General features: G+C 52.2%; 1 protein-coding gene across 1 annotated transcript in view; it reads left to right on the top strand.

Annotated features, from left to right (window-relative positions):
* The window catches only part of GPATCH8 (G-patch domain containing 8), a 48,442-nt gene extending 24,439 nt beyond the window's left edge, over positions 1 to 24,003 (top strand). The window contains exons 4-6 of the mRNA XM_054396501.1: positions 4,651 to 4,794; positions 19,387 to 19,517; positions 20,160 to 24,003. Of these exons, the coding sequence (XP_054252476.1) occupies positions 4,651 to 4,794; positions 19,387 to 19,517; positions 20,160 to 24,003 (4,119 nt within the window). The remainder of the gene's footprint in view (positions 1 to 4,650; positions 4,795 to 19,386; positions 19,518 to 20,159) is intronic.
* Positions 24,004 to 25,932: the final 1,929 nt, after the last annotated feature.

Genomic DNA, 25,932 nt, shown 5'->3' with positions numbered 1-25,932 from the left:
AGAAAGCTGGGGAGGGACTCTTTAGAGTGTCAGGGAGTGACAGGACTGGGGGGAATGGAATAAAGCTGGAAGTGGGGAGATTCAGACTGGATGTGAGGAAGAAGTTCTTCCCCATGAGAGTGGTGAGAGCCTGGAATGGGTTGTGCAGGGAGGTGGTTGAGGCTCCATCCCTGGAGGTGTTTGCAGCCAGGCTGGATGAGGCTCTGGCCAGCCTGCTGTAGTGTGAGGTGTCCCTGGCCATGGCAGGGGGGTTGGAACTGGATGATCCTTGTGGTCCCTTCCAGCCTTGATTCTATGATTTTTTTCCCACCTGGCTGTAGAACCTGAGCTGCCATCTGGGGCAGGTTTGTCCTGCTGCCCTTCCTCAGCATAGCTTGTCAGGATCTCTGAGAAGCAGCAGCAGCCTCTCCCAGCTGTGGTGGGCTTCCATGGCCAGGCTTGGTCCTTGGGCTTGCCTGATTCTGTATTAATCTGTGAAAAAATCTCGACAGGAGTCATTTTCCCCTGGCTCTGCAGGAGTCCATTATGCAACTGCCAACTGTGGCCACATCCTGATGAAGCATTCAGGCAGTCTCAAAGGGATCGCAGATAACTCCGCAACCAAGAAATGTTCTTTAATTCCTCCCTTTTGTAGAGCTTCTGCTCACTCCCAGGGCTGTGTTTTCATTGTGGAGCCACAGGATGCTTTCTGAAAGGGCCCTGCACATGGTGCAGGAAGCTTGTTTGGGGCTCCAGAGGAACTTCAGACATCATTGTTCAGCCAGGCTCATGCTGCTCTCTTTTCCTTTCTTCTCTTCCTGGGGACCTGCTTCAGCCTCAAACCTCCAGATAGTTTTGTTGATTTATTTTATTTTAATCATAGCAAGGGCCTCTGGTGATAGATGGAAGCAAGAACTTGAAATAGGTTTTATGTAGAAGGTGGACAGGGCTTTAAATGGGAACAAAACCCTCTTAACAGTTGAGTTCTTCAGATTTATTCCCCTCACCCCTCCTCGCCCTTTGGGTGTTGAAAATTGTTTTGCATTCTAGAAAACAAGCTCAGCAATCTTATTTTTAATGGAAATCTGATGTGGTAACTGGGAGATCAACCACAGTGCCTTGAGCAAGATCTTAAATACAAAGGAAAAAAGACTCTCAGAGTTTATCTTCTTTAAATGTTTGCTAGCTCCTGTAGCTCATGCAAGGACATTGCCAGTTAGAAGTTCGTAGAATGAGGGAGTTGTTTGGGTTGGAAAAGGCTTCCAAGATCATCCAGTCCCAGTGTCAACCCAACACCACCATGGCCACCAAACCATGGCCCAAGTGCCATGGCCACAGGTTTCTGGAACACCCCCAGGGATGGGGACTCCCTGGGCAGCCTCTTCCAATCCCTGACCACTCTTGCAGCAAAGAAATTTTTCCTCTTTTCCAACCTAACCCTCCCCTGGCACAGTTTCAGGCCATTTCCTCTCCTTCTGTCATCTGATACTGGGGAGAAGAGACCAATCCCCTCCTGCCTCCAACCTCCTCTCAGGGAGCTGTGGAGAGCAATGAGGTCCCCCCTCAGCCTCCTTAACTCCAGGCTGAACACCCCCAGCTCCCTCAGCTGCCCCTCCCCAGCCCTGTTCTCCAGACCCTTCCCCAGCTTTGTGTCCCTTCTCTGGACCTGCTCCCAATCTCTCAATGTCATTCTTGGAGAGAGAAGCCTAAAGCTGAATCCAGGAGTTGAGCTGTGGTCTCAGCAGTGCCCAGTGCAGGGGCAGTGCCTTGATCCTGCTGACCTCAGTATTGCTGATCCAGGCCAGGCTGCTGGTGACCTTCTTGGCCACCTGTGCCCATTGCTGGCTCATCTTCAACTGCTGTCAACCAACACCCCCAGGTCCTTTTCCCCTGGACAGTTTCCAGCCACTCTGCCCCCAGCCTGGAGCATTCATGGGGTTATTGTGACCCAGCTCTTGGCTTTGTTGAACCTCATGCAACTGACCTCAGCCCATGGAAGCAGCCTGCCCAGATGTCTTTGCAGAGCCTTCCTGCCCTCCAGCAGATCAACACTGCCACTCACTTTGACTCTGTTATCCCTCAAGTGTTAGTTTTTTTTTTTTTTTTTTTTTTCCTCCCATAATTTCTCTTTATCCCAGTGCAGTGCAGCTGGTGAAGAGCTGTGTGGTCTGTGCTGGTGTGAGCACAGCCTGCTTGGAGCTGCAGCAGCTGTAGGGGGGCTAGCTCACATCAGTAGAAGTGTTTCCGTCCTGGTAAGGTAAACCTGCCTCTGCTTCATTCTCAGCAGTGCTGTGTTTGATTGATTTGGCTGCAGGGATTGTAACTGAAACCACCTGGCTAGAGGAAGAGGCTGCTTAGCCCTGATGATCACAGAGTGCAGGTTGGAAGGGACCCCAAGGATCATCTGGTCCAAGCTTTCTGGGTGATGGTTCTGGCCCAGCAGCCTGCCAAGCCAGTCTCTGACTGTCCTCAAGTGAAACATTTCCTTCTGGAGTCCAATGGGAATGTCCCCAGCAGTAACTTGAGCCCATCAACTCTTGTCTTCTCCATGGGACTCCTTGGAGAAAGGAGTACAAAGGGAATCTCCCTCCTCCTGGTAGCCACCCTTTCTGTGCTGGCCCATGGCAGTAAGGTCCCCCCGACCCTTCTCTTCTCAAGGCTGAACACCCCCAGCTCTCTCAGCCTTTCCTTCCCTGGCAGGGCTGCCAGGCCTCTGAGCATTCTCCTGCTGTTTGTGAGCCTCTTGGCATCAGGTGCAGTTCAGAACCCCTGTGGCTCTGCGACCTTCCTGAAAGGAGGTTGGATCCAGGTGGGGGTTGGTCTCTTCTGCCAAGGAAAAGTGGTAGGACTAGAGGAAATGACCTGAAGTTGCCCCAGGGGAGGTTTAGGTTGGGCATGAAGAACAATTTCTTTCCCAAAAGGGTTGTCAAGGCCTGGCCTGGGCTGCCCAGGGCAGTGGTGGAGTCCCCAGTGCTGTGGAGGGGTTTCACAGCTGTGTAGATGTAGTGCTGAGGGTCATGGGTTAGTGGTGCCCTGGCAGTGTTAGGTTATGGGTTGGACTGGAAGATCTGAAAGGTCTTTTCCAACCAAAAGGATTCACTGATTCTTTATAAGGGGAAAAAAGAAAGCACTGCCTGTGACCTCCAAACTGATCTTCCTTCCCATCCTTCATTAGATGGCAACTACCTGCACCCACTTCTGGTGTCACTGCTGTGTCTGAGCTGTGCTCAGTGGACAGCATCTCTCCAGGGAGGGTATCCCTGTGTGGGGACAGTGCTGTGAACCAAGCCCAGAGCTTTCTGAACTGAGCTTCTCCAGCCGCAGGTCTGAGTCCCTCCTGTTGAGCTGCTGGCAGACTGAGCTCCAGCAGACATCTGTTAGCACTCAAGATGGGGGAAGTATCAGCAGTTAAAGTTCTAGGATTCTGTTCCCAAAGCTCTTCCTTGGTTTGAGGCATATTTTGCACATCTTATCCAAGCAGGCAGCTGCCAGTTTGTGTGAGCTCAAGGCTTAGAGCTTCTCCTTTTATCTCAGACAATCCTCCTGCAGCCGCGGGACTGCCGGCAGTGCTCCACGCCTTTGTGAGCAGTCTGCTTCTGATGCCTCTGCTGATGGCAGCATTGTGGCCTCTGGTAGCAAACTGAGTCACAGCTAGCTTGGTACTGTTGCAAAGTTACCTTCAGAGGCTCTACACAGGGGCCTGGCCAGGCTGGATCAAGGGGTAAATGCCAATGGGATGAGGTTCAACAAGGCCGAGTGCTGGGTCCTGCACCTGGGTCACAACCCCAGGAGTGCTCCAGGCTGGGGGCAGAGTGGTTGGAAAGTGCTCAGTGGGGAAGGGACCTGGGCAGGGTGGGGTGGGGGTGTGGTGGTCAGCAGCAGTTGAAGATGAGCCAGGGTGTGCCCAGGTGGCCACCAGCAGCCTGGCCTGGATCAGTGGGCAGCAGGAGCAGGGCAGTGATCATCCTCCTGTACTCAGCACTGGTGAGGCCACACTTTGAATCCTGGGTTCAGTTTTGGTCCCCTGATTCCAAGGAGGACATTGAGAGGCTGGAGCAGGTCTAGGGAAGAGACACAAAGCTGGGGAAGGGTCTGGAGAACAAGGCAGGGAAGGAGCAGCTGAAGGAACTGGGGGTGTTCAGCCTGGGAAGGGGAGACTGAGGGAGACCTCATTGCTCTCTACAGCTCCCTGAAAGGAGGTTGCAGTGAGGTGGGGATTGGTCTCTTCTCCCTAGTAATAGGTGATAGGGTAAGAGGAGACAGCCTCAAATTGTGATGGGGGGGTTTAGGTTGAACATGAGGAAAAATTTCTTCCCCAAAAGGGTTGTCAAGGCCTGGCTCAGGCTGCCCAGGGCAGTGGTGGATTCCCCATCCCTGAAGGAGTTTGAGCTGTGTAGATGTGGTGCTGAGGACCATGGGTTAGCATTGGACTTGGTAGTGTTGAGTTAAAGGCTGGACTCAATGATATTAAAATTCTTTTCCATCAGAAGTGATTCTGTGGTTCTGGGATTTATGCCTTGGAATCTGCAAATCCTGCTCAGCTCAATCACTGTAATGATTGCTGTGTGCTGAGCTTTCTCTCAAGGCCTGTTGTTCCCTGCAGGCCTCCTTCCTCTTCCAGTTGGTTGTGCAGGAAGCTTCACAGGAGCCTTTGTGTTGTGAATTTTGCAGGATTACGTGGACAAGGAGAAGGCAATTGCCAAGGCTTTGGAAGACCTGAGAGCAAACTTCTACTGTGAACTCTGTGACAAGCAGTACCAAAAGCATCAGGAGTTTGACAACCACATCAACTCCTACGACCACGCTCACAAGCAGGTAAACAACCTGTTGGTAGCACAGCCCAGCTGCTTGCATTCATTGCAGTCATCTTGTTTGTGGTTGGTAACTTGGAATCTCCCCTGTGTCTCTGGTTTCCTTCTAGCCCCAGCTGTAGGTGTGTTCTGTCACTGGTTAAGATTCTTATGCCCACCATGCAGTTAATTAAAACCCTCCAAAACAAGAAGTTAAAAAATAAACCCAAACAACTAAAATGAGAAAGGGGAGAAAAAAAAAAAAAGCAAAACCCAAAAACAAAACAAGGAAGTAAACAAACAGAATAAAAAATTAACCCCCCCAGAACAAGAAAGGAAAAAAAAAACCAACCCCAGAATAAGAAAGAAAAAAGAAAGGAAAAAAGAACAAAATAAGGAAGGAAGAAAAAAAAAAGGAAAAAAAAAAAGAAAGAAAAAAAAACCCAGAGCAAGAAAAAAAAAAAAAAAAAAGAAACAAAAAAAAACCACCAACAAAATAAGAAAGAAAAATAAAACAAAGCAAGGAAGTAAACCCCCCCCGACCCACAGTCACACCCCCCCCACCCAGACCCACAGTCACACCCTCCCCCCCAGACCCACAGTCACACCCTCCCCCCCAGACCCACAGTCACACCCTCCCCCCCAGACCCACAGTCACACCCCCGCCCAGACCCACAGTCACACCCCCCCCCCAGACCCACAGTCACACCCCCCCCCCAGACCCACAGTCACACCCCCCAGACCCACAGTCACCCCTCCCCAACCCCAATCATTCCCCCTCACCCCACAATCAAACTCCCCCACCCCAAACCCAACAAACCAGCCTCTCAAAACAACAACCAAACAACCCCCGACCCATGGCTGGCACCAAGGAGCCCAATTCTGAGGGACCCAGGAGCAGGGATGTGCTGCTGTGAAGCTGGGCAGAGCAGATGTGGGTGTGGATGGCTCCCAGTTTGCAGCAGCTGGCTGTCTCTGTGGGGAGCTGCCACGGTGTGTGTGCTGCAGCACTTCAGACTGCTGAGAAGAGAGTGAGAAATCCTGGGCTGTGGCAAGGGGGTGGTGGAGAGGAGCACTCCAGATTCTGGAACCTTCAGGAGAAGGACATGGAGCTGTTGGAGTGAGGCAAGAGGAGGCCACAAGGATGTGTGACCTCTGCTGTGAGGCCAGGCTGAGGGAGCTGGGGGTGTTCAGCCTGGAGAAGGGAGAGCTCCAGGGGGACCTTAGAGCTGCCTTTCAGTACCTGAAGGGATCCTGCAGGAAGGCTGCAGAGGGATTTTTCCTGTGGGTGTCTAGAGACAGGCCAAGGGGCAATGGTTTGAAGCTGAGGCAGAGCAGGGTTAGACTGGAGCTGAGGGAGAAGTTCTGCAGTACCACAGTGGTGAGACTCTGGAACAGGCTGCACAGGGAGGTTGTGGATGACCTCACCCCGGGGGGTGTTCAAGGCCAGGTTGGATGAAGCCTTGAGCAGCTGAATCTAGGTGAGAGGTGTCCCTGGTCATGGTGGGGGGGTTGGAGTAGATGCTCTCTGAGGTCCCTTCCAAGCTGAGCCATTCTGTGTTGATTTGCATCTGTGTGGCACTGCCTTTGTCGCCAGGCAGGGACATGCCATAGTGTCTGCAGGGTGCTGCATACTGCTCAGTGAACAGCAGAAGTTCAGGTGTCAGCCTGAGCTCTTTGGCCATTCAGAGCTGCTAACTGAGATGTAAATGGAGCTCAGATGGCAGAGCTGTGAGAGGTGGAATTGCTCCAAGGAGGCTTTTTGATATTCCTAGTCATAAATTCTAACAACACAGTCATAAAAATGAAGCTGCTGAGCTCTGGAGGATGTTTGTAGAGTGCTGGATCCTGTGAGCCTGCAGTGAAGCAGCAGCTGAAGGACAAGAATCTGACATCAGAGTTTGGTATTTTCATTTCCCCATGGATTCAGCCTGGAGAGTTGAGAGTTGAGAGTGAATTCAGTAGGGGAGCCTCACTTCACCTAGCAGGGCAGTGCCTGCTGGAGTTGTGTGGTGAGCTGGCCAGAATGAAGAGCAGAAATTAATTCCTTGCTAGAGCAGCTCCCTTTGCCCAGTGCCCTGACCCAGCTGGTGGCACAGGTGTGACACCTGATAGCTGTGCCCTCCTCTGAAGTTTTCCATCAGCCTGGCTGAAACCTGAGTGCAGAGGCATGCATTTAGTTAGGAGGTGGAAGGACCTGTTGGTGCCACATTCTTGCAGCCTGGTGGTGCAGTATGGTTATGTCAGCTCCTGTCTGACATGAGGTGGGAAAGGCTGACAGAATCTGGAGCACTGCACCCAGTTCTGGGACCCCCAGCACAAGAAGGACCTCGAGTTGCTGGAGAGGGTCCAGAGGAGGCCACAAAAGATGATCAGAGAGCTGGAGAACCTCCCATGTGGGGACAGGCTGAGAGAGAGTTGGGGCTGTTCAGCCTGGAGACTTCAGGGAGACCTTAGAGCAACTACCTAAAAGGAGCTCCAGAACAGCTGGTGAGGGACTTTTGCCAAGGGCTGGGAGTATCAGGATGAGGGACAATGGCTTTGAGCTGGGAGAGGGGAGATTGAGACTGGAGATGAGGAAGAAATTCTTGAGAGTGAGGCTGGGGAGGCACTGGCACAGGTTGCCCAGGGAGACTGTGGATGTCCCCTTCCTGGAGGTGTTCCAGGCCAGGCTGGATGAAGCCTTGAGCAAGCTGGGCTGGGGGGAGATGTCCCTGCCCATGGCAAGGGGTTGGAACTGGATGAGCTTTAAGATTCTTTCCAACCCGTTCTGTGAATCTATGAATCCAGAGATGCTGTGGAAGGAGAAACAACAACCCTGTGGAGAGCAGCCACCCCTCCTTGGTGTAAGAGGCCTCCTCAGCAGGGGTGCAAGAAGGGTGACCTACAAGAGAAACATTTTGGGACACACAGGGGTGGTTTAATCTTCTCATCAGCAGCAGGGATTTGGGGGTTGCTTGGTCCTGCTGCTGATTTGTGAAGGAATTGATGTTCTGACTTGGGAGCGAATGAGCCCTCGGGCTGGGGTTACGTCACCCAGCAGTAATTTCTGGTTACACAGGGATTTAAACAAAGCAGCAATCATGCTTTGCTTAGGGGAAAAAAAGAAAAAAAATTGCTTGTCAAGCTTTCTGTGCTGTGGAGATGTGTGTGTGACCCTGCTGGGTCAGTGTGCAGAGAGTGAGCTTGCAGCTACCTCGGAATAATGAAGGGGAATTTGCATCTCCCTTCTGCTCAGTCCCACTCCTTGCAGGCTTATTTCTGACAGACTGCTCTGCGTGGTAGGGTCCTTAAAAAAAAACAAAACAAAACCCAACCCTTCCCTTTTCATCACACTTGGCACAGGGATGGTTTGTGGTTTGCCTCTTGGGACAAGAAGGGCAAAGTTACCTAAAGGTTTAGTAGCATTTTAGGCTTTTTTTGAGGTAAACCATGGAAGTTTTCTTCAAAGCAGTGAGCTTTGATGGGAAGAGGAGACATTGCAGTGGCCTAGCTAATGCCCATCAAGCCACTTTGCTGTCATGATCTGCAGTGTTTTGTCTTCTCAGCAGTGACTCTTCAGGCAGCTTTGCTTTTTGCCTTTTCCCTAGCTCAGTGACCAGATTTTTCCAAGGGGTCAGTTTTGCTTTTCAGTCTTTTTAGTTAACACATCCCCACAACGTTGAAGTGTTTGCTCCTTCCCTCTGTGGCTCAGCCAGCATTAGGCTGGCCCTGTAAATAGCTGCTCCATCCTCAGATCCCTCTCTTGCTCCCCAGTTATAAAGACACTGTCTTGTATTCCAGGAAGGAACTCAGGATTATTGCGAAACAGGGACCATAGGTAAGTGGATTGATCCCTACCGGATACATTTTTGGACCTACCAACTTGTTAACCACCAAACAATTAAAGGGGAGGTTTTGATTATTCTGATTTCCTGCCTCTGCTGGTTTCATACAGCATCTGGACATGGCTGAATGGCCCTCAGCACCCAGGCTCTAGCTGTATTTCTAGATTAGCTCAGCTGGGGAACCTAATCTTCAGTTTCTTCTCACAAAGCAGTGGTCTGTTTGAGTTGTTGGACCTCAGAGGTCTGGTTGGAGGTGTGCAGTGTTATTCTCTAGGGCTTTGGAGTGAGGCTGACCCTGAAATGAGAAGTGCAGATGTTTTAAAGAACAGTAACTCAATCTCCTCACCAAATGTTCAGGGGAAACCAGGGAACAGGAGTTCAGGCAGGTGGCACTGTAAGAGGGAAAATAAACTCAGTTCACTTCAAGATCTTTCAGTGAGCAACTGGAAAAAAAGCTGTGACCAGAGATGTTGGAACTTCTTGTACCCTGGAAAACCACTGACGTCTCCAGTGAGTGGATTGACATTTCAAGTAGAGTAGATTTAGCCTGGATGTCAGGAACAAGTTCTGCACCATGAGGGTGGTGGAACTCTGGAACAGGTTGCCCAGGGAGGTAGTTGAGGCCTCATCCCCCTCAGAGCAAGGCTCTGAGCAACCTGATCTAGTAGAGGATGTCCCTGCTGAGTGCAGGGGGATTGGACTGGATGACCCTTGGAGGTCCCTTCCAACCCAAACCATTCTTTGATTTTAGCTGTAACATCTTGAGCCTGGCAAATTAGGAGTGGTTATGAAGGACCCTCTGCCTCTGTCACACAGCCCTGGCATCAGACATATAGAAAAAAGCCCTCCTAGTGAGGAACCTGGTTGTGAAGATGGACCTGGCTTGTGCTGCTTTCCAGCAGATCTGTGATGTCATAGAATCACAGAATGGCCTAGGTTGGAAGGGACCTCAGGGGTCATTACTCCAAGCCCCCCTGCCATGACCAGGAACACCTCTCAACTAGACTTGGTTGTCCAAGGCCTCATCCAGTCTGCCTTGAGCACCTCCAGGGAGGAGGTATCCACAACCATTCTGGGCAACCTGTTTCAGAGTCTCACCACTGTTGTACTGCAGAACTTCTTCCTCAGCTCCAGTCTAACCCTGCTCTGCCTCAGCTTCAAACCATTCTCCCTTGTCCTGTCCCTAGACACCTCTCATGAAAGGTCCCTCTGCAGCCTTCTGCATGCTCCCTTCACATACTGCAAGGCAGCTCTAAGGTCTCATTGAAGTCTTCTCCAGGCTGAACACCCCCAGCTCCCTCAGCCTGACCTCATAGCAGAGCTGCTTCAGCCCTTGGATTATCCACGTGCAGATGCTCAAGAGCTCCTGCAGCCCTAGAGCACTGCAGGCAGAGTGGGAACATATCCTCAGGGCAGTGCACCCAGATGGGTCCTTAATTTGAGGCTGGGTTTTACCTTCAAGATAGAACAGCTCCTGTCAGGTCTGTGTGAAGATGAACTTGGTCACTTCACCTGGGGTTGTACCCAGGTTGTGTCTGCATTCAAACAAAGCTGATGGCCCTCGTGGCCAATGGCATCCTGGGGTGCAGTACAAAGAGTGTGGCCAGCAGGTCAAGGGAGATTCACCTCCTCCCCCTCTACTCTGCCCTAGTGAGACCACTTCTGGAGCATTGTGTCCAGTTCTGGGCTCCCCAGTTCAAGAGACAGGGAACTGCTGGAGGGAGCCCAGCAGATGCTGTGAGGATGAAGGGCCTAGAACATCTGTGTGAGGAGGGAAGGCTGAGAGCCCTGGGGCTGTTGAGCCTGGAGAAGAGAAGGCTGAGAAGGGATCTGAGCAATGGTTACAAATGTCTCAAGGGTGGGTGTCAGGTAGGGGCCAGGCTCTTCTCCGTGGTGTCCTGGGACAGGCCAAGGGGCAATGGATGCAAACTGGAACCCAGTTCCAGGGAGTTCCACCTCAAGATGAAGAAAAACTTCCTTGGTGTGAGGGTGCTGGAGCCCTGGGGCAGGCTGTCCAGAGAGGTTGTGGAGTCTCCTTCTCTGCAGACTTTTGAAACACACCTGGATGTGTTCCTGTGTGAGCTGCCCTGGGTGATCCTGCTCTGGCAGGGGGGGTCAGACTGGATGATCTCCAGAAGCCGCTTCCAACCCCTACCATTCTGTGATTCTCTGCTCTGTGCCCCCTAGAGCAGCTTGTAAGAACTGTCAGAGTGGGAATTCCCTGGGGTGTAAGTGATGCAGCAACTCCAGGCAGCCTTTTCTGGCTTCTTTACTCGATCTTGGAGAACTTAGAGACTCTCCTTTCTCCTGGCATGCCTGGTGATGGGCTGAGCTGTTTCCTGAGTCACTGACCCAGAAGAGCAAAAACATTCACCTGCTGAATTCAGTGTGAAAAGCAAACATGTTCCTGTGTGAACTCTTGCCAGGTTAGCTGTGGGAACACAAACCTTTATTGAAATGAGGCCTTTGCTCCAGCTTCTGTGTTAGTTATTTGGAAGTGCCTGACACTTTGGAGGTGTAGGTGATTCATTCAGCACAGAGTCTTGTTGTGAAAGGACAAAGGGAATGTATTTCCATCAAGAAGTTCTTGGGGAAGGAAGGTGGAGCCAAGAACTGAGCATATACAGTGCTCTTCATGCCTTAATTATCTGGATCTTGGCTTCTTGTGCTGGGCAGGGAGGGCTAAAGCTCAACAGAAGTTACCAGCAGTCACTGCTGGCCTTGGTGAGGACTCTGAATCCAACCCCTGAGCTTTTGGGTTTAGGGAGAGTTGGACTTGTGCTGTCCAAAAACTTCTGTCTTTAGTAAGAGCTTTAATGTGGAGGACCAAAGAGTCTCCCATGTACCACTGAGTGTCTGGAGGAGAAGGCCTTGGGGGTGTCAGTTGGTGACAAACTCCCCAGGAGCCAGCAATGGTCCCTGGCAGCCCAGCAGGCAGCTGTGTGCTGAGCTGCATCCAGAGCAGGGAGAGCAGCAGCACAGGGAGGGGATTCTGCCCTCTGCTCTGCTCTGCTCAGAGCCCACCTGCAGCACTGCCTCCAGCTCTGGGGCCCCCAGCACAAGAAGGACCTGGAGCTGCTGGAGAGGGTATGGAGGAGGCCACCAGGGTGATCAGAGGCTGGAGAACCTCCCCTGTGGGGACAGGCTGGGGCTGTTCATCCTGGAGAAGAGAAGGCTCTAGGGAGACCATAGAGCAACTTTCCAGTACCTGAAGGGCTCCAGGAGAGCTGGGGAGGGACTTTGAACAAGGGCTGGGAATGGCAGGATGAGGGACAATGGATTTGAGCTGGGAGAGGGGAGATTGAGACTGGAGATGAGGAAGAAATTCTTGAGAGTGAGGGTGGGGAGACACTGGCACAGGTTGCCCAGGGAGGCTGTGGCTGTCCCCTCCCTGGAGGTGTTCAAGGTCAGGCTGGATGAGGCCTTGAGCAAGCTGGGCTGGGGGGAGGTGTCCCTGCCCACGGCAGGGGGTTGGCACTGGATCATCTTTAAGGTCCCTTCCAACCCAAACCATTCTATGGTTCTTTCTGATCTTGGAGGCTCTTCTACTCCAGAAATGCTTTACCCTCAAAACCCCAAAGTCATTTTCTTAACCCAGTTTTAGCTGCTCAGCTGCTCCTTTGCTGATGGCAAACATGTTTGGGGAGAGCGTTTCTGTATGGGGAGTGTTCAGTAGAAGGCCTGGAGGTGGTGATGAGGAGCAGTGGTGGTCTCCCAGAGGGCAGGCAGGCAGGCTGGTGTTGTTGGGTTATCTGGGCTGTGGGGACACCTGCTGTGTGGTGCTGAGTTGAAAATGAGGTGTGGGGGAAGCACTGAGGAGGGATTCAAGCTGCACTTGGGTGCCCTTTCCCCTCTGCTCTTTTCCCTTCACTGAGGAGCGTGCAAAGAATGCTGAGCAGCAAAGCTAAGCTGGGCTTGGTGCTGTGGCTTACATGACATGGTGAAGGTTGCCATCCCGTGAGGTGGTGTTTAGCTGGGCTGCAGATCCCTGCCAGAAGCTTTTGTGGTGAAGAATCAAGCAAAAGTTGAGTAAGGCAGCAATGTGCTGGCTGGGAGTGAAAAGTCCTTCAGTGGTGTTTGAGTTCATGGGGACTGGCAGAGAGAGAGAACAGTGGCAGGGGAGCAGCAGGCTCCAAGGGGATTGTGCTGTCACATGAGCTGCTGTCCTTCTCAAAGCAGTGCAGAAACCTCACTCTGCTTGGGTCTGCTCTCCTCGATTTAAGGTTTGTCATCAAGGGTCAGGTCTCCTAAAGCAGGTTTCAAGAATCAGAGCTTTGTTTTGGTGGGAAAAGAGCTTTAAGATCCTTGAGTCCAACCATTCTCTAACTCTAACCATGGCCCTCAGCACCACGTTTCTGTGGCTTTTAAACACCTTCAGGAATGGGGATTCAACCACCTCCCTGGGCAGCCACTTCCAGCTCTTAACAAACCTTTCAGTGAAGAAGTTTCTTCTAGTGTCCAACCTAAAGCTTCCCTGATACAACTTGAGGCCATTTCCTCTTATCCTGTCACTCATTCCTTGGGAGAAAAGCCCAATCCACCCCTGGTTCCAGCCTCATTTCAGAGAGCTGTGGAGAGCAATGAGGTCTCCCCTCTCAGCCTCCTTTTCTCCACACTGCACACCCCCAGCTCCCTCAGCTGCTTCTCCCCAGCCCTGCTCTCCAGACCTGTCCCCAGCTTTGTTGCACTTCTCTGGACCTGCTCCAGCCTCTCAATGTCCTTCTTGGTGTGAGGGGCCCAAAACTGAAGCCAGTATTCAAGGTGTGGCCTCACCAGTGTCTAGTACAAGGGTGCCCTTCACCCTTTACCCTTCTCTCAACCCCCTCCAGCACCTCAGAATCTCCTGCTTGACAATTTTAGGTGAAGAAAGAGCCTCAGTTCAGCAAAACTTTTGTGGCTTTGTCACCTTAAATTGAGAAGGGCCATTTGCTACTGTTTGGGCTTCTCACTCCAAGAAGGACATTGAGAGGCTGGAGCAGGTCCAGAGAAGGGCAACAAAGCTGGGGAAGGGTCTGGAGAAGAGGGCTGGGGAGGAGCAGCTGAGGGAGCTGGGGGTGTGCAGTGTGGAGAAAAGGAGGCTGAGAGGGGAGACCTCATTGCTCTCTACAGCTCCCTGAGAGGAGGTTGGACTCTTCTCCTAAGGAAGGAGTGACAGGACAAGAGGAGATAACCTCAGGTTGCACCAGGGAAGGTTTAGGTTGGACATGAGCAAAAATTTCTTCACTAAGAGGGTCATCAAGCACTGGCCCAGGCTGCCCAGGGCAGCGGTGGAGCCCTCATCTCTGGAGGGGTTTCAAAGCTGTTTGGATGGGGAGCTCAGGGACATGGTCTAGCAGCTGTGTACAGGGAGAGGTGAGGGTGTGGTGGGAGAGGTGATGGTCTGGTTGGACCTGGAGGTCTTTCCCAAGCAGGCCCTTCTGTGCTTTTGCTGCCCTGAGCCTGAAAATCAATGCCCTCCAGATTGGGACTGGGGGGCTCTTACCTTGATCCCAGCACACCCTCACTAACAAATTCTCTCCTGTGACTGCCTGGGCTGAGTTCTTTCATGGCAGGACAGTTCCTGCATCCTGCCTGTCCCCTTTTCCTGAGCCAGCTCCCCTGCCTGGGCTCCCTGGGGCTCTGCCAGGCTGCCGCACTGCAGCTCGTTTAAGCCGATTTGGAGAGAGTTGTGAGGTAATGGCATCCTCTGCCAATTTGGCCCCTCCTGAGCTATGCAGTGATGGGCAGATAATCCATTCCTGAAGCCTCTCTGTGCTAGAGTGCTGAGGGAGCTGTGGATTTACAGGGAACCGCTCCTGAAGAGCTCCCCTTGCACTCCCAGGCAAGTGTAGGGACTTCTTGTTAGCAACAGGGCTGCAGACTTCAAATATTCTTAGCTGCCACCCACCTCAGCCTTGGAACAATTAATGAAGCCCCAGCTGAAGGGAGTTGGGGGGAGGTGGTAAAAGTGCTGCTGCTGCTGGCATGCTGGAATTTGCACAAACTTTTTAAGTGCCAGAGGTTTGTGTCCCTGTTTGCTGTCCTTGCTGCTGTGGCCCTTCTTACAGCTGGGGAAATTAAGCAGCTTGGCTTCCTGGTCACTGTCATCTACAGTTGGTAAATCTTGCTGCACAGAGAAGCCTTCTGCTTCCTCAGAAAACGTGCTGCCAAGGAAGGAAAAAGGCTTCCTAAGTTGTAAATCCTGTAGTAGCAGGGAGCTGTAGCTTTGATTTAATGCAGGTTGGTGGCTCTGATCCTCTGGCAGGCATTATGGTCTTGCACAGCATTGGGGGAAGACTTTAAAAGGCTAATTTCACTCCAGGAAAATGAGTTCCCAGGGCTTCTTTTCCTTACTTTGAGGGGGGAGAAGCTCCCTGAGGATGTTCTTTACCATGAGGGTGCTGGAGCACTGTAACAGGTTGCCCAGGGAGGTTAGTTGAGGCCCCATCCCTGGAGACAGCCAAGGTCAGGCTCAACAAGGCCCTGAGCAACCTGATCTAGTGCAGGGGGGTTGGACTGGATGGCCTCTGGAGGTCCCTTCCAACCCAGACTGTTCTGTGATGGAGTGGCTCTGTTTAGAATTCCTGTTTAAGTATCTTTATGGTGTGGGGGTGTGGGAAGGGACAGCTGTGGGACTCCCCCTTCACCACTCTCCAGCCTCTGTGAGCAGCCACACAATATGGTGTGGTCCAAAAGAGTAATTTAGAGATTTTTGGAGGATTAAAATAATGAAGCTTGCCTGAGGATTAGGTGGAAACTTCTTTAGTGTAAGCCTGGCTTAAATAGATGGGAGTTCAAATAGCTTTCTGGGAAGGCTCAGACCTGGAGTGTGCTGCAGAGCATTTCATTGCTTCCCTGCCCTCCCCTCACTGCTGTGGACAATGTCAGGCTCTTGATTGCTTCAGCCCAGTTAGGGCTGGGGAGGAGGCTGGGCCTAGCAGGAGCTAACTGGTTATCCCCCACTGCTGGCGTGGGTGCTGAGTGAGGGAACAGCTTCTGAGGAGGAATCTGGGAAGCTGTGGCTCAGCTCAGCACTAACCAGCTGCCTCTGCTCCTGTGGTGATTGGGGCTTGCAGAGGAGCAGCCTGGTCTTGTCTCTCCTTCTCCTGCCCTAGGCTGCATTTCTGGAAGAGAAGTGCAGCCAGGTTGTGTGGAGCTTGGTTCCTTGCAGACCTGAGAGGTCACCTTTGACAATAGGAGCCTCAGTTTAGGTCAGCGCAGATGCTGAGCTGCAGTGTTCCCACCAAGGAGGTGGCAGGATGCAGTTCTGGAGCTTTTCTATGCTGTGCTTACCCAGCAAGACCCTTCTGGCCCCTGTGTGACAAGAAGCAGCTCAGCCTTGAGGTCTCTCAGACCTTTACAGTCAGCTTTGTGAAATGAGAGCAACTTCCCCCAGGCTGGGGAGGAATAAATTCCCAGCAGGTATGGAGTCCTGCAGCTGGGAAAGAGCAACCCCATGGATCAGTCCAGGCTGGGGCTGATCTGTTGGAGAGCAGCTCTGGGGAAAAGGACCTGGGAGTGCTGGTGGACAACAGTGTGACCATGAGCCAGCAATGGCATCCTGGGGTGCATCAAGGAGAGTGTGGTCAGGGGTGACTGAAGCTCTCCTCCCCCTCTATTTTGCCCTGGTGAGGCCTCATCTGGAGTCCTGGATCCAGTTCTGTGCTCCCCAGATAAAGGAGGACAGGGACCTGCTGGAGAGGGTACAGCAAAGGGCTACACAGATGCTGAGGGGCCTGGAACTCCTCTGTGGTGAGGAAAGGCTGAGAGAATTGGGGTGTTCAGTCTGGAGAAGAGCAGCCTGAGGGGGGATCTCATCAATGCTGATGAGTACTTGAAGGGTGCATGGCAGGAGGATGGGGCCAGGCTCTGCTCAGTGATGCCCAGGACAGGGCAAGGGGTAAGGGGCACAAACTGGAACATAGGAAGTTGCATCTAAACATGAGGAGGAACTTCTTTAAGGATGATGGAGACCTGGAGCAGGCTGCCTAGGGAGGTGGTAGAGTCTCCATCTCTGGGGACATTCAAAACCCTCCTGGCTGTGTTCCTGAGGGACCTTCTGTAGGTGACTCTGCCTTGGCAGGGGACTTGGACTCAGTGATCTCCAGAGGTCCCTTCCAGCCCTCACCATTCCACAGTCCTGGGAAGGCCCAGGTGTGAGTGTAGCTGGGTGTTGCAATACATCAGGGCAGCTCATCTGCTTCATCACTTCTAAGTGTTGAGGGTGGGAGGTTTGGGGCAGCAGAGGCACCCAAGGGGCAGCATTAAGGCACTGGACATCTAATCCTGGCCATGGTAACAAAGGCAGAGCTGCACTGTGGGCAGCTGCACTGCTACCAACTGACTCTGAGCCTGTTCCATTGGACTGGATGATCCCCAGAGGTCTCCTCCAGCCTCCACCACTCTGTGATTCTGTGATTGCAGCTCACAGGGAGGTGTTCAGGGGATGAGGGGTACGGGTGAGTGCCCTGTTCCACCTTCCTCTCTGGCAGTGAAAGGTCACAGTTCAGCTGGGTTGTAAATAGCTGGCTCAGATTTTTTTTCCAGCTGGGTGAGTGATCCAGAGACTTGGCATCCAAGCCCAGTTACATAGTTTTGTCAGCTGTTGGTGACTTGGAACTTCCTGGAGCAGTTTTAGATGTGCTTTGGAAATCAGCATGAAAAAGCTGATAGCATTGCTTAGCCCCTTTGGTTTGGCTTGGTTTGGTTTTAGTTTTCCTTTCCTTCCCTCCAACCAACCAACCCAAACTGCCTCTTTTTACACATACACCACAAAACCCTTGAGCCCTTTACTTGTCCTGGTGATGAAGTAGCTCTGTGGTCCAGGTGGGATCATTGCTGTGTCTGTGCGTGGCTGTGGCTGTGGTTTCCCCCTTCCTCCTGCAGCCTCCCCTGAGCTCCCCACCTCCCCCTGTAGCTTTGCTGGCTCAGCTCCTGCTGCCTGCAGCAGCTGGCAGGGCTGGGGCTGCCTGGGTAGTAATGCTGCCTCTTTTTTTGTGGTTTTTTTCCCCCCCTTTTCTTTCTCTTTTCCACTCTTGTTATATATATATTTTCTTTCTTTCTACTTTCTTTTTCTCTTTGTGATGTGACGTTCTCAGCTGATGTAATGAAAGCAAACCCTTCTAATTTGGGAGTCCAGATCACAAGAGTGAGTTTCTTTCTACTAGTGTCTGTAGCTGTAATTTGATTTTTTTTTTTCTTTTTTAATTTTCTCTGTGTGTCCTCCTCCTCCCCCCCACCTCTGAATTTTTTTTTTTTTTATGGCCATGCTCAACTGCATTTAGCAAATAGGATTAGGTAAGAGAATCCTCTCTGTCTTGTCACATCTCCCCCCCCTCCCCCTGTTTCACAAAGCAATGTTCTCTTTACATTGGGGCAATTGAATTCCTCTCATTTGGGGTTAGGTTTCAGATCTGCTTCTTTCTCTCCCAGTTCAACTCTGCTCCCTCAGGCAGCCAGAAGGTGTGTTCAGAACCCACCTACAGATCGTTGGTGGGTTCTGAACACACCTTCTGGCTGCCCAAATCATTGGTGGGTTCTGAATACACCTTCTGGCTGCTTTTGGCCAAGAGTTTTTTACTGCTGCTTCAGGCCCTTCATGAAATGCTTCCAAAGCAGGAAGCTTTTCCCAAAGCTGGGCACATGCTGCTCTCTGCAACTGGGCCCTTGGAAAGGCTTTCAAATTGTGCAGCCCCCCCCCCCCCCAAAAAAAATAAAAGCCAAAACCAATCCCTAGGCCAAGGAATCCCATGGGATGGTTGAGGTCTGCCTTTTCTGCTTTCTGTCACTTAAACTTTCTACAGAGCACTCCAAAAACTGCCTTGAGGATCTTGTGTTCAGAGGACAAAGAGCAGCCTGTTTGCCTAGTGTTTGAGACAAGGACTTTCAAACATTGCCTGAAGTCTTGGATGTTCAATTTGGGATGGAATTGGAGATGGAGATTTCCTCCGTGATGTTTGAAATCCCTTGGGTTTGGGTTTACTTCCTCTCAGGAGAAGATTATTTTGGTTTTTAGTGGGGTTTGTTTTTCTTTATTTTGCCCTTTCAAATATCCAACCCCTACAGAACCCCCTCCCTACCACTGCCTTTTTAGAACATTTTGTTTCTGGAGAGCCCATCTCAGAACTACTGTCAGGAAAGCAAAGTAACTCTTTGTGGTGTATGTTGTGTTCTTGATTTGATTTTTTTTTTTTTTTTTTTTGCTTACTTGGAATCATTTGCATGGGGATTTTTTTCTTGGGCACCTTCTCTCCAATGTAACTTGTACATTGCTTTTGTAAGAGAAAAATAACCTGGGTGACTCTTGCACCAGCTGATCCCTTTCTGTTCCTCAGCCCCATGCTATTAAGGTTCTGTCCTGCGCTGTCTGTCCCAAGTGCATTTTGCACCCTGCAAGAGCAGCAAGAGTCATGGTTTGTTTTGGTTTTTTGGTTCTGGTTTTGTTTTGTTTTGTTTGTTTCCCCCCTTTTCCTTCCAGAATTTGCTTGTTGCTTTGAAATCAGCTTTGTTGTACCGTGCTAAAGAAAATCCCGGTCGTGCCGATTGGAAATGCACACACCCAGACTTGAAGGCCATAGCCAAAAAAGTTGATCAACAGTTGTCTCTTAACCATCCTCCCAGCAGCTCAATCAAATCTGCCCTGGTGGGTTTGTTGAGCTAAGATGCTCTTGCTTCCATCCTAGCTCAACAAATGCTGCTGGGGAGGGGCTTTGCTGTGTGTCCCCCAGCGCTGCAGCAGCAGAGAGATGTTTTCGGACACTTCACCACAAACTGCTCCTCTCTAATCCCTTCCTGCTTTCTTTTTGCCTCAGAGGTTGAAGGATCTGAAGCAAAGGGAGTTTGCTCGCAATGTCTCTTCGAGGTCACGGAAAGATGAAAGGAAGCAGGAGAAAGCCCTGCGGCGTCTGCACGAGCTGGCGGAGCAGAGGAGGCAGCCTGAGTGGTGAGTGGGGGTCAGCACCCTGCAGCATGGGTAGCTGCAGGGGTCTTGTGGGGGACTGCAGCCCTTCATGGGATTCCAGTGTGGTGGGGGTTGGAAGGGACCTCTGGAGATCACCCAGTCCTACAGAAGCTTGCCCAGGATCACAATGACCCAGGTGGGTTTGGAATCTCTCCAGGGAAGGAAACTCCATAATCTCTCTGGGCAGCCTGCTCCAGGGCTCCAGCACCCTCACGCCAAACAAGTTTCTCCTCCTGTTCAAATGGGACCTCGTGGGTTCCAGTTTGTGCTCCTTGCCCCTTGTCCTGGCACTGGGAACCACTGACAAGAGCCTGGCCTTGAAAGGATTCTGCACTGGCATTCTTGCTCATCGAATCCTGCACAGCTTTGGAGGGCAAAAAGTTTGGCCTCATGCTGTGGTGTTGGTAGGAGTGAATTCAGTGAAGCAGAACATCCCCAGCTTGCTTTGTCCAGCAGTACCTTCAGCTCTTTAACAGCATCACAGCACTGATCTGGCTGTGTGATGCTGGTTTAATGCTAAGTATTTCTGACACAAGAGTACTCTTGTAGGTGAGGCATAACTCCCACTACAGAGGAGTGCAGGTGGCAGTCAGCTTTTCTTTCTTTTCTCCCTTGTTCACACAGTGCTCCTGGAAGCGGCCCAATGTTCAGAACCACCACGGTGGCTGTGGATGAGGAAGGTGGCGAGGAGGATGATTCCGCAGCCAACAGCAGCTCCTTCGTCCAGACAGCTTCTGGCCAGGCCTCAGAGCTGCCTATGGACAGAGGCTTCCTAGGCACTGGGCAAGTGGGTGGCAGCCTCACTCCCAGCCAAATGCCCGTCCAGACGGCACAAGCCATCAGCTTTGGCATCAAGAGCACCTTGGGCGCTCCGCTGCAGAAGATCGGTGTCTCCTTTTCCTTTGCCAAGAAGACCCCGGTGAAGCTGGAGACCATTGCTTCTGTTTTCAAGGACCACGTGGATGAGTCGAGTTCTGCAGATGGAGCCAAAGCTGATGAGAGAGGGTCCTCAGACACAGGCAGCCTGCAGAAGTCTGGTGAGGGTGAGAGTGCAAACAACTCTGATGGCAAGGCAGAGGAAGATGACCAACACGACAAAGACGGTGGCTCTCTGGCCACTACCTTATCTAAACTCAAAAAGATGAGGCGAGAAGATGGACCAATGGCAGTTGAACCAGAATACTACCACTACATCCCCCCAGCCCACTGTAAAGTGAAGCCCAATTTTCAATTCCTCCTTTTCATGAAGTCTACCGAACAAACAGAAGCTGAAAATGTGAACAAAAAATCCAGCCCTGAAGTGAGGAAGGGCAGCTCTCCAAAACCCAAACCTGGCAAGCACCCAGAGAAGGCTGCCGAGAGCGTGGGGCAGCAGAAGGAGCAGAGCACTACTGAAACTGCAGCTCAGCCGAGCAAAACGGAGCCAAAAGAAGCCCCAGAGAATGTGAGCATGCAGGAGAGCAGCAAGCAGCCTGCAGGGAGTGATGTCCCCGAGCCAGATGCCACTAAAGAGGTCACTCAGCCTGTCCCAGGCTGCAAAGATGCCTCTGAAGGACCAAAGCACCCAACAGGACCTTTTTTCCCCGTTCTGAGTAAAGATGAGAGCACGACTCTGCAGTGGCCTTCAGAGCTCCTCATTTTTACCAAAGCAGAGCCTTCGGTCTCCTACAGCTGTAACCCTCTCTACTTTGACTTCAAGCTGTCCCGCAACAAAGATGCTAAAAGTAAAGGGGGGACAGAGAGAGTCAAAGAGCCTGGGGGGCTCTGCAAAGAGAGCATCCAGAGTGCAGAACCTGCTGAGGCCAGCAAAGCCAAGGAGGCAGAAAGCACAGCTAACAGCTCTGCCCTGAAAATGGAAAGCAAATCCATGTCCTCCTGTAGCTCCCAGAGCAAGCAGGAGTCTGGTGTGGCCAGTGTTAGTAAGGGGGAGGGAGAGGAGAGTGGGAAAGGCCTTCCCAGTAAGAGTAAATCTGGCAGATCCCACAAACACAAAAAGAAAAAGAAGCACAAAAAGTCTGGCAAACACAAACGGAAACACAAGGAGGAAGCAGAGGAGAAGGGACGAAAAAGTGACCTGGGGGAAGAGAAACCCAAGAAGCGGAGGAGGCGCAGGCACAAGAAAGGCAAATCCTCGCTTTCGGCTGACTCGGAGCGGGCGCTGAAAGCTGACCTGCCCCAGGAGTGCAGCCACTTCCAGAGGAAGAAGCGCTGCTCCCAGGAGTCCCAGAGGAAGTCCCTGTCTGCCGAGGAGGGATGCAGTGGGAAGAAAGAGGAGGGCAGCAACTCCTGCCCAGAGCACGGTGGCAAGAAACACAAAGCGGAGCCGCAGCAGCTGCCAGCTCCCAGGAGACGCTGCTCAGGCCCTTCCCTGGGCAGGGCTGGGCGCCGGAGCCGGGCAAGCAGCGGCGAGGAGGACAGCGACGAAGGCTTCCAGCGCAAGCACTGCCACCAGAAATCCCCCTCACAGTACAGCGACGACTACGACTCGGGCAGCGAGGCCTCGCGGAGCCGCTCACGCTCAGGCCGCCGCCGCTCCTCCCACAGGTCCTACTCCAGCAGCTCTGATGATGCCTCCTCTGCCCACAGCCGCTACAGCCGGCGCCGGAGCTACTCGGATGACAGCTACAGCGACTACAGCGACCGCTCCCGGTGCCGCTCCAAGCGCTCCCACGACTCGGAGGACGACTCTGACTACAACAGCTCCAACCACAGGTCCAAGCGCCACAAGTACTCCTCGTCGGAAGACGACTACAGCTCCAGCAGGAGCAGGTCGAGGAGCCGGAGCCGAAGCCGCAGGTCATGCACGAGGAGCCGGGGCAGGACGCGCAGCAGCAGCTGCAGCCGCAGCCGCAGCAAGAGGAGAAGCCGCAGCGGGACAGGGCGCAGCTGGAAGCGGAGCCGCAGCTACAGCAGGGACCGGAGCCGCAGCACCAGGAGCCACTCGCAGAGATCTCTCTCGCGGAAGGGGTCAAGGGGTCATGAGAGCCCTGAGGAGAGGCGGTCGGGGAGAAGGGACTTCATCAGGTCCAAGATCTATCGCTCACAGTCTCCTCACTACTTCCGGACAGGCCGGGGCGAGGGCTCGGTGCTGAAGAAAGAAGATGGCAAAGGGGAGGACCTGAAGGGGTCTGGCTCCCTCTCCCAGAACAGCAGCAGCAGCTCAGGCACAGGGAGGGTCTCAGAAGGGGACTGCAGCCCAGAGGAGAGGAACTCTGTCACTGCTAAACTCCTCCTGGAGAAGATTCAATCCAGGAAGGTGGAAAAGAAGCCATGTGTCACTGACGAGATGCTGGCAGGAGCAAACAAGGTGGGCATAAAGCTCAAAGATCCTCCCCAGGGCTACTTTGGCCCCAAACTTCCTCCTTCTTTAGGCAACAAACCGGTTCTGCCCCTGATCGGGAAGCTGCCAACTGTGCGGAAACCCAACGCCAAGAGATATGAGGAGTCGGGCATGGAGAGGGGCGAGGAGCAAGAGCTGTCGGACTCGGAGGATGCTTCCCAAGGCACAGAGGAGACTCAGCTGGCCGGCCAGTCCCTCCTGGAGGACGTGGTGATGGTGATCCAGGACAAACCTCTGGATGAGCAGAAGCGTGAGGAAGCCAAAGTGGAAGTGGCATCCATCCCCCTGGAGGCACCGGTGCTGCCCGAGTGCTTCGGCTCTGGGGAGCTGGTCATGCAGCACAGCTTCCTCTCAGATCCAAGTGATGGCGATGGGCTGGAAGCTATGGATGGGGGCAGCCAGCCGGTCCCGGTGGAAACCAGCATGATGCCCTTGGTTCCAGACGTCGAGCACTTTCCTGGCTATGTGCCTCAGAGCGGGGAGCCGAGCATCGAAGGGGACCGGGAAGGAGAGGACTCCTCCCTGGCCCCCCTGGAGAGCCAGCCCATCACATTTACCCCTGAAGAGATGGAGAAATACAGCAAGCTGCAGCAGGCTGCCCAGCAGCACATCCAGCAGCAGCTGCTGGCCAAGCAGGTCAAGGCCTTCCCCGCTTCAGCGGCCCTGGCGCCGGCAGCGCCTGCCCTGCAGCCCATCCACATCCAGCAGCCGGCGGGGGGCTCGGCCACGTCCATCACCACGGTGCAGCATGCCATCCTGCAGCACCATGCCGCCGCTGCCGCTGCCGCCATCGGCATCCACCCACACCCGCACCCCCAGCCCCTCGCTCAGGTCCACCACATTCCCCAGCCCCACCTGACGCCCATTTCCTTGTCCCACCTGACCCACTCCATCATCCCCGGGCACCCTGCCACCTTCCTAGCCAGCCACCCCATCCACATCATTCCAGCCTCTGCCATCCATCCTGGCCCCTTCACTTTCCACCCCGTTCCTCATGCCCTCTACCCAACCCTTCTCGCCCCCAGACCTGCCGCTGCCGCCGCTGCCACGGCCTTGCACCTCCACCCCCTGCTGCACCCCATCTTCTCAGGACAGGACTTGCAGCATCCCCCCAGTCATGGCACATGAAGGACAAAACCAAGGTCACCTTGGAGAAAGGGGAAATGTTGTTGAGTTGTGGGCAGGGGTTGAAGTTGGTCCAGCTGGCAGGTGAGGCCGGAGAATTTCCTTTCACTCTTTAGCAGCCAAAGAAGCCGAAGGCTGGAGGGCTGGGTGGCAGCAGGCGGTGGTGTGGATCCACTCTGGGGGCTGGCTCAGTCCCTGACACCTCCATGCCTGTGGCAGTGCTGTCCTGGAAGGATCATTGCAGCTCTAGACCAGCAAGGCACTTGGAAAGGCCTTTATTATTTTTTTCCCCCCGCCCCCCGGGGTTCTTACATTTGGTCATCTTCCTCCTGCCTGATGCTAAATGAGTTTCATGCTCACTCTCCAAACCCTTTTAATGAGTTCATCTAATTAAAATAGTCAGCATGAGTGAATCCAGCTTGGCATCGGCGACCGATCGGTGAGGAGCTGCCAGCTGGGGGGCTCTGGCCAGGAGGTGCCAAAGGGCAGTGCCACTCTGCTTTGGCTGGGCCAGGTTTGAAGGCATTACCGGAGGCTTCTTGGCACCCCGGGGCTGCACGCTTGGGGTTTTTCCTGCTGCGAGCAGCAAAGGTGGAAGGGAGCAAAGGTGGAAAGGAGCAAAGCCAGAGAGGAGCTGTGTGTGTGTGCAGGGCTCCCACCCTTCTCCCTCCTCCGTCTCTTGCAGGTGGACTGCTGGGGAGAGAGGGGTTTGGGGATTTCAGTCTGGGCTCTGAGAGAGGAGGAGGGGGGGGAAACCATCAGTGACTTCCACCTGTGGTGTTGGGAAAGAGGCACTTGGATGAGAGAGGGAAGAGAAATCCCTTAGGAACTGAAGCAATACAGAGGAGTGGAGCGGGGGGCGAGTGGCTGGGGTCTGTCAAGTGTCTCTCCTCCCTCTCTTGCCACTGCTGATTTTCCTTCTTAATTTATAGGACTTCTTTTTTTTTTTTTGGGGGGGGATGTTTTGTTTTGGAGTTTTTTGTTTGTTTTGTTTTTAATGTAAAGAATTGCACTGAACTCTGTAAAACAAGAAGATGCTGCTTTTTGTAGCTCATATATAAAAAAAAAAAGAAAACAACAAAACAAACCAACACAAAAGGTTACATTTGTAGTATACTGCAATAATATTTTTTACTGCCAGTTCCTTTTGGGTGGTACTCGTTCTGGTGGCTTTCTGTGTAAATATCTTTTGCTGTAGGTGAAAATAAAAAACAAAAAAACCCTTTCCCTTGTAAAGGTTCCACTTTCTAGTTCCCAGCTTAGATGTAAAACCACCTCCTCATGTATATTTCAGTCCAGCTCTCCTGTATTTTGGAAGTTTTTATGTACTATACAATGTAAAAAAAAAAAAAAAAAAGAAACCAAACCCCAAACCTATTTGCATTCAGCATTTTGAAGCAGGAAAAAGAGGAGGGGGAAAAAAACCAACAAGTGAGGCTTGGGCTTGTTGGGGAGCAGGGTGAGGATCCAGGAGCTGACACTGGAGGCAGGAATTTGGGGTATAAAATCCTCCCTGGTTTGGGGGTTTTAATTTTAATTCATTTTTAGTTTTCCTTTTTTTGTTTTCCTTGGTTGTGGTTTTTTGTTTGTTTGTTTTTTCTTTTTGTCTTGGTTTTTCTCGGTTTTTTTTTCTTCGGGTCTTTTTTTCCTTAGTGGGTTTTTTGGTGTTTTTTTTTTTGTTTTTTTTTTTTTTTTCTTCTTGGGTATTCTTTCCTGTTGTGGTTTTTTTTTTTTCTTGCCTATTTTTCCCCCCTTACTTTTTTTTTTTTTTTCCTTTTTTCCCCTCCTCTGTTTTCTTGGATTTTTTTGCTTCATTTTTTTCTTTTTTTTTCTTTTTTTTCTTTTTTTCTTTTTTTTTTTTTTGTCCTTGGTTTTTTGCTTGTTTGTGGGTTTTTTTTCTTTTTTCTTGGTTTCTTTTGTGTGTGGGGGGTT

Source organism: Indicator indicator, chromosome 37, assembly GCF_027791375.1.
Source record: "Indicator indicator isolate 239-I01 chromosome 37, UM_Iind_1.1, whole genome shotgun sequence".
NCBI classification, from domain to species: domain Eukaryota; kingdom Metazoa; phylum Chordata; class Aves; order Piciformes; family Indicatoridae; genus Indicator; species Indicator indicator.
This window is presented reverse-complemented; position numbering and strand designations above follow the sequence as displayed.